Below are 8,179 nucleotides of genomic sequence, written 5' to 3'. Positions count from 1 at the left end.
GCCTAACCTTCAAAGTGTAAAAGTTTACTAATTCACTGTACTAATCTACATCTCAATTGCTACGATTGTTATTTCAAAATTTTTTTTTTTCTATTTTTTACAATGTTGTGCATTAACTTATATCTGGGAGTCTTCATGTATTTATTCTTCCATTACATATGATGTAGTCAGTTACTGATTTGCTATGTTTACATTGCATTTTTGTGTAACTTTTCAACCCGGGGCTGTGCTGAAAATGGGCCTTTGCAGACCCAGTTGGACTCACCCAGTAAACAAATGAAAATTAATAAAATAATAAATAAAATTCTAGTATAGATATGAAAAATCTATCATAAAATAATGAGCCAGATAAAGTTTTTCTTATGCAGATGAGCATTGCTTTAATTAAATTTTCAAAGTTAAACAACAATATTTATATTCTTAAGAACTGTATCAGATAATCAAAGGTCCTATGGCAGGCGTGACAGGAAAGGCAGTAATACAGGGGATTAGTTGATAATGATCCAAAAGTAAAGGCTATTGGATATCAGTTAGATTAATCTGCCAATGGTTGGGCCTTCACTTAGGTCTAAGGGAGAGGATTAGGAAAATGCCCTTTGCCTGTGTAATTGGTTGTGGTGTCTCATAGTTCACCAATGGGACTATCCATTAAACTTAAATGGCACTTAACCAAAATATGGAGTTCCTGTGCCTTAATTACCAAGAAGTTTGCTTTAAATCCAAAGGAAGATCCAGGGGAGTGTTAAACATAGCATATTAATTGGTGTTAAATCTAGTATTGCCTACCAAATATTATAGAGTTACTGTGCTTTAAAATAAAAATATTTTAACTTTTAAACTTTAAACAATATAAGTGTTTTTAATCAACGAGATGTCAGCTTTAAAAACAAATGGGAGGGCCATGGGAGTGGCAAATTAGTTGGTAATACATTATTTAATTTTTACTTATGCTTGTGTGAATCAGAGTGGATGGGTTGGGGGCTTAAGAAGTAATGACACAGGGTAGAAAAGAATAGGTATTAAGGGAATGCTTTTGCTACCACTTCTTCAGATCTGCCTAATTAATGCAATTAAGAAGTGAATCCCATTGGCTTAATAATAGTTGATATATGAAAAAGTGTTCATGATAGAGAATAGTGCTTAAAAAATAAACTACATGAAAATTCACCATAACATAGAATTGGTTGAAAAGCTCCTGGCTGGTGGACCAAGTGAAGGTCTTCCAATGATCAAAAACCACTATGGAAGGAACCAATAATAATATTTTATAAATGAGGCCACCAAAAAAGCATGGCCCAATCAAAAGCAGTTGGATGTAGTGTCGTATACGGTCAATAACAGGTCTGCCAATTTCAAAAGTAATTGAATGTGGAGAGGTAGGGGCAGCCCACCAAGTCAAACTCTACCAATAGTAGTAATAGAGGGCTGAGCCTGCTATCTGTTTGCTATCAAAACATGCAAACAGGAAAATAACTCAGGACATAATGCAGAATTGTTGTCAATATCACAAGCAAGTGATATCAGTGTACTAAATTGTAGTATCAGGCAAGTAATGCTGTTGTTGTACTGTGGGGGTGCTCTGGGGAATTAGCAACATGTGGTGATGGTTATATATATATCCTGGTAACAGGTGGTTTCCGGTGTATGTATGGAGATGGCGAAGTTGTGAACATGTAGCATGGGTGCGTACCTACAGGCTTAATAATGAATGGCCTTATAACTCCAGAACCGTGTGGTCTCCTTATTTCCCAAGATGTAACATATTGGCGACGAGGATGGGATCCCTCCGAGTCTGCTGCGAGTGAAAACGGCGGGGTGCAGTTAATGTCGGACGATGAAGAGACTGGGCCTGCCGGGGTTATGTCTGGTTCCATACTGGGGTCGCTGGTTGCATACGACTGTCAGACCCAGACCTGGGAGGAGTATTGTGAAGTGTTGGAACATTTTTTTGAAGCAAACCAGATACTGGATGCGGGCCGGAAGCGAGCCATATTGCTGAGCTCGGTGGGCAGCAAGACGTACAGTCTGATGAGGAACTTATTTAGTCCGGATAAACCGGGGGATAAATCGTTCATGGAGTTGACGAGCTTGCTTCAGTCACATTATAACCCGAAGCCGAGTGCAATAGTCCACAGGTTCAAGTTAAATTCAAGGACTAGAATGGCTAATGAAATGGTAACGGAGTATGTGGCAGTCCTGAGGGAACTGGCGCAACACTGTAATTATGGGGACAGACTGACAGAAATGCTACGAGATAGGCTCGTATGTGGCATTGCAGATGACCGCATACAACGCAGGTTGTGGGCGGAGCCTGAGTTGTCGTTTGAAAAGGCCTTGAGGTTGGCACAGGCCATAGAAACGGCGAATAAAGACATTCGTGATTTACAACCAAGAACCATCGAAGGGGTGGGGAGCAGGGGTGCTACCCCACTGCCAGTGCATAAAGTGGTCGGGGAGTATAAAACACCAGGGAAGTCTGGTCAGTATGCTTGTTACAGGTGTGGAGGAGAACATCTGGCAAGGAACTGTCGTTTCTTAAATGAAAAATGTCATGCTTGCGGAAAAAAGGGCCATGTGAAAAAAATGTGCCGCTCAACGCCCTCTAGGGATCAGCCGAAAAAGGGGGAGGACAAGAGTAGTATGATGGACAGAAAGGGAAACCGAAAAATAAAAAGGCAGTATGCACATCACATGCATGAAGGTACAAATAAAAACACCAGGGAAGATGAGGAAGTGTTTACTATGTTTAACATGGAAGAGGCCAGGTGGGAAAGAGTTGATCCCATCACAACCCAGTTGAACTTAAATGGTAAAATGGTGCAGTTTGAAGTGGATACCGGATGTAGTGTGACGGTTCTGTCCAAAGCTGAGTATGGAAAGTTATGGTTAAAAGAGGCTCAGAAGTTGCGGGACTGTTCAGTGACTTTAAAAACATATACCGGTGAAACAGTTCCCACACTGGGGATGGCCCAAGTAACTGTCAAACATAAAGATAAAGTCAAACAGTTGCCAGTCATGGTGGTAGCAGGTAAGGGACCAAACCTGCTAGGCCGGGCGTGGCTCAAGGAGCTGGAAATGGGGTGTCTACGGCTACATAAAGTAGAACAGCTGGGGCTGGCTTTGCAAGATGTGTTGGAGAACAATGCCGAAGTGTTCAAAGAGGAACTGGGGACCTGGCGGGGTCCACCAGCAAAGATATACGTTACAGAAAAAGCAACGCCAAGATTTTACAAACCTCGACCCGTACCATATGTAATGAAGAAGAAAGTGGAGACTGAGTTGGAACGACTCACTAAGCAAGGTATAATTGAACCAGTGAAGTTTTCGGAATGGGCAGCACCAATTGTTCCAGTATTAAAGCCAGATAATACTGTACGCATATGTGGTGACTACAAGTTAACAGTGAACCAAGTTTCGAAGCTGGAGCAGTATCCTTTACCCAAGGTGGAGGATGTATTTGAAAAACTGTCGGAAGGTGAAAGGTTTAGTAAACTGGACCTTAGTCAGGCATATCAACAAGTTGTTCTGGAAGAAGGGTCAAAGGCCTATGTCACCCTCAATACACACAAGGGACTGTTTCAAGTCAATCGTTTACCCTTTGGGGTTTCCTCTAGTCCAGCTATTTTCCAGAGAATCATGGAGGGACTGGTGGCAGGAATTCCGAAGGTGGCTGTGTATCTGGATGACATCCTGTTGACGGGAAGGAGCAATGGCGAGCATCTGGAGACTCTGAACGAGGTGCTAAGTCGACTGCGAGAGGCTGGTTTACGGGTGAAGAGGAGTAAATGTGCTTTCATGGTAAAGGAAGCAGAGTTCCTGGGTTACAAGGTGGATGCCTCGGGCCTACACCCCCTGCCAGACAAGGTAAAAGCCATCCAAGAGGCACCTGCACCCACAAATGTTACAGAGCTGAAGGCTTATTTAGGCTTACTTAACTATTATAACAGGTTCCTACCAAATCTGTCAACGCTGTTAGCTCCTTTACATAAATTGTTAAGGAAGGAGACCCTGTGGAAGTGGCAGGAGGAACAAGAAAAAGCGTTTGAGCAGTCAAAGGAACTGATGCAGTCTTCAGAGGTTTTGGTGCACTACGATAGTCACAAGGACTTAATTTTGTCATGTGATGCCTCACCCTATGGGTTAGGGGCCGTGCTGGCACACCGGATGCCAGATGGACAAGAAAGACCCATTGGGTTCATGTCACGAACTTTAACACCAGCAGAGTCAAACTATTCCCAGTTAGACAAAGAGGGTTTGGCTGTAATGTTTGGAATTAAGAGGTTCCACAAATACCTCTATGGCAGGAAGTTTACGGTGTGCACCGATCATAAGCCTTTGTTGTCACTGTTCAACGAGATGAAGGCCGTTCCTCAGATGGTTTCTCCCCGAATTCAGAGGTGGGCTGTTACATTAAGAGCTTATGAATATGAGATTGTTTATAAGCCTGGGAAACACCATAGCAATGCGGACGCGTTGAGCCGTCTGCCGCTACCGGGGCCTCCCCAGCGGGAGGAGATGGAGGACCGAGTGTTGATGATGGAGGACATCACGTTGGTGTCAGCGAAAGAATTGAGCGACTGGACACGAAAAGACCCGGTGTTGGCTAGAGTGTTTAAATGGGTCCAGCAAGGCTGGGCGACACAACACCCTGATCCAGTTTTCAGGCCTTATGAGGTGAGAAAAACAGAGCTGAGTGTGCAAGATGGATGCGTGTTGTGGGGAGCACGAGTGATAATTCCGCCCCCAGGAAGAAGTGCACTTTTACAACAGTTGCATCAAGGTCATGTGGGCATTACCCGAATGAAGGCCTTAGCACGAAGTTATTTCTGGTGGCCAAAGTTGGACCACGACATTGAAGTCGCTGTAAAAGAGTGTAAAACTGGTCAGCAGCATCGCAACTTTCCTGGGATGGCACCACTACACCCATGGGAGTGGCCGAGTAGACCTTGGCAGAGACTTCATATAGACTATGCAGGACCTTTTATGGGGGCAATGTTTTTGATAATAATGGATGCTCATTCTAAATGGATGGATGCCTACCCAGTCAAAACACCCACTTCTTCCATTACCATTGACTGTCTGAGAAAGAGTTTCAGTAGTCAAGGATTACCCGAGACGATTGTATCGGACAATGCGTCATGTTTCATGAGTGAAGAGTTCAAGGGGTTCCTGGAAAAAAATGGCATTGTACATGTTACCTCAGCACCATACCACGCAGCTTCAAATGGATGTGCTGAGAGGGCTGTCCAGACTTTTAAAGCGATGATGAAAAAGGCTGGAGACGGAAGTATGGCAGCAAAAGTATCAAGGGTGTTATTCAATTACCGCATTACACCCCAGTCTACCACGGGATTATCTCCTGCCGAGATGTTGCAAGGACGGAGATTAAGATCCACGTTGGATCTGGTGCATCCCAACATCCGAGCTAAGGTAGAGAGGATACAGTGGAGGCAAAAAGAATATCATGATCGACGACGGAGAGAGAGAAGTTTCCTGGAGGGAGATGCAGTGATGACGCGAAACTTCAGTTATGGACCTAAATGGATCCCCGGGTTTATTGTCAAGAGCACAGGTCCCCTGTCGTACCAGGTGAGGTTGAATGGAGGTTTAGTCGTGAGGAGACATGTGGACCAGATTCTGCGGAGTGTGCCGGAGAAGGACTCCATAGAACTGCAAGCCCCGGAAATGCCGTTAAGTTCGGGAGAAGGGCTCGCAGCGGCAGGAGGATCTCTGATCTTGGGGGCCGAGGGAGACTGCCGGAACTCGGAAGGAGAGGTTCCCAAGGATCAAACTGTTCCAGGGATGGATACACCGGTACCAGAGGTGGTAACTGTGACCCCGGAGTCACCCAAGGTGGTACCCTTGCGCCGTTCTAAGCGGGCACTGGTTAAACCTAGTTACTTGAAGGACTATCAATGTAACAATTGCATGTCTAGTTTAAAAGAGCAACCTATTTCGATTGTAGGGTAAATGTTTAATACTAGCCGAGTATTTGGGAACTTCAGTACGAAATGGATTGTTTTTTGGCTTGCTCCCTTGTTTCCTTTTGTAAGAAGCGTATTCAATGCTTAAAAGGGGAGGGATGTAGTATCGGGCAAGTAATGCTGTTGTTGTACTGTGGGGGCGCTCTGGGGAATTAGCAACATGTGGTGATGGTTATATATATATCCTGGTAACAGGTGGTTTCCGGTGTATGTATGGAGATGGCGAAGTTGTGAACATGTAGCATGGGTGCGTACCTACAGGCTTAATAAAGAATGGCCTTATAACTCCAGAACCGTGTGGTCTCCTTATTTCCCAAGATGTAACATAAATGTACTAAATCGAGTCACCTATGGTTAGTAAAAATGCCAGACCCCTATGGCATCAAACTTCATAACAAACACAGACAGATGCCATTGTCAGTGTTCTACATAGCAATCATCATTGCTTTGGGATGAGACTGACACTGCTGGATGGAATGGAACAAATTTCAGTGTTACTCCAAACACAGTCTATGACACCCATGCTGACAGCTCACACCATAGTCCAGTCCACCACTACCATGTATGGAAACACTTCGCTCAGGTTGTTCCACAGAAGAGACTGATGGGGTGTTGTCAGCATATTGAGATACACTGTGGGAAGGACCGTGGGTGCAAATTGACTGCCTGGTCATGACTGTTGGGTCAATATCAGATGGGCCAGAAGTGGAAGCGTGTGGACATTGCATTGATGCCTAATGGCGAAAGTTTGGTCTGCTGAGAGGGTGCCTGCCTTTCCCATGTGGCAGTTAGCTAAGTACAGTCAGTGCATGCAGAACACCCTTATACTATGGCACTGCTGTAGTACAGCTGTAACCAGGGATTCAATAGACCATGCCATAGATAACATGCTTTCATTCTGTGCAGCATTTGCCACCATGACCTCACCATATCTGCACTCCTATCCTTCATGCAGCACAACCAGCTGGTGTGCAACACGATCTGTGGTATGGACACGTGCATGGATTTCAGATCCATGATGTCACTGGGAATGTTCATTTGCCAGTAGGAACTAATTAGCCTGATGTGCTAATGGAGGATACAGTCAGTTGATGTGTTAAAAGAAGAAACAGATGACACAGGTCAGGAGAACATGCTTACTTCACATGCTGTATATTATTAATGACATATGACATAGATATCTCAGTGTTACAGATCTGAATAATTTACCATGAAGTCTTGTCTGTGTATGGGGTCATGGAACCTATATAATAGAGAGTTAACAATTATGTTACATATCCAAGATATATGACATATTTGAGGAATACAGGCATAACACACACCTGACATGTCCACATGGGAAGATGGTTCTGGAGGAGATGGATGAAATGTAACTATTGTAGGAAAACAAAGTCCTAAACATAACATTCTTAATTACATCCTTGCCAGCATGGACCATTCCAACAGCGTTAAAACATGTAAGGAAATACATACACATATCATTTTTTTCTGGATGAGATGCTGGTGTAGGATGTCCTATGAATGAGTAGAAGGACTCAGTATTAATGAAGGACAAGAAGAAGAAGAACAGCAATGACATGTATGAAAGAGAGGTAATAGCATGCACTGACACCCTCCTGGTGTGGTCAGTTTGTGTGTTGTAATGCAGATCCTGCAGTGGGAAAGTAAAGACAAAGACAACCCAGTTATGCATGCAGGCAGTGGGATAGTCACATGCTGATATATGCAACATAGTAACAGAGTCTTTTACTACAGTGTTATGTGTAAAGATTGGGACAGACTGCTATATTTCTGCCAAAATGTTTTGTGGAATATGCTAACATTTGAAAAATGAATTTCATGTACAGTTGTGCCTTTCTTTATTTAACTGACTTCAACTATCTTGTCATCCTTATATTTAGAGGGTGTCAGATGATCAGGCATACAGCTGGAATGCAGAACAATGAGATACCATAAATGAATTTGATTTTGATTTATGCTGTGCTCTTTGCCAGTGAATATCTATACATGTTTTTATGTCTTCCTACATAAAATACATTACTGTGTCTGTGAAGTACAGAACATTGTAGCTGTCTGCTAACAGCAGCTATGTGTTACTCTCTGAGGAATGAAAGTTTTATCTGGAGTTTCAGTTCTGACCACTGTGCTGACATGCATTCATGCTTGCAACTTATTTTCATGAATGCACAGCATGT

At 43.5% G+C, this 8,179-nt stretch overlaps 1 protein-coding gene across 1 annotated transcript; it reads left to right on the top strand.

Annotated features, from left to right (window-relative positions):
- Positions 1-3,255: 3,255 nt before the first annotated feature.
- Positions 3,256-5,970, top strand: LOC122808549 (uncharacterized protein K02A2.6-like). The gene is made up of 2 exons (XM_044079503.1): positions 3,256-5,430; positions 5,566-5,970. Exons 1-2 carry the CDS (start codon positions 3,256-3,258, stop codon positions 5,968-5,970), a joined length of 2,580 nt encoding a protein of 859 aa, XP_043935438.1.
- The last annotated feature ends 2,209 nt before the right edge of the window (positions 5,971-8,179 follow it).

Source organism: Protopterus annectens, chromosome 8.part0 (genome assembly GCF_019279795.1).
Source record: "Protopterus annectens isolate FY-2018-M chromosome 8.part0, PAN1.0, whole genome shotgun sequence".
Classification (NCBI taxonomy): Eukaryota; Metazoa; Chordata; order Ceratodontiformes; family Protopteridae; genus Protopterus; species Protopterus annectens.
Note: the sequence above shows the minus strand (reverse complement) of the source record. Positions and strands in the feature narration are given on the sequence as shown.

Coding starts and splice junctions, on each gene's coding strand:
- LOC122808549 (XM_044079503.1), top strand. CDS start 3,256: ATGAAGAAGAAAGTGGAGACTGAGTTGGAACGACTCACTAAGCAAGGT. Junction 5,431..5,565: donor ATCCCAACATCCGAGCTAAG/GTAGAGAGGATA, acceptor TTTATTGTCAAG/AGCACAGGTCCCCTGTCGTA.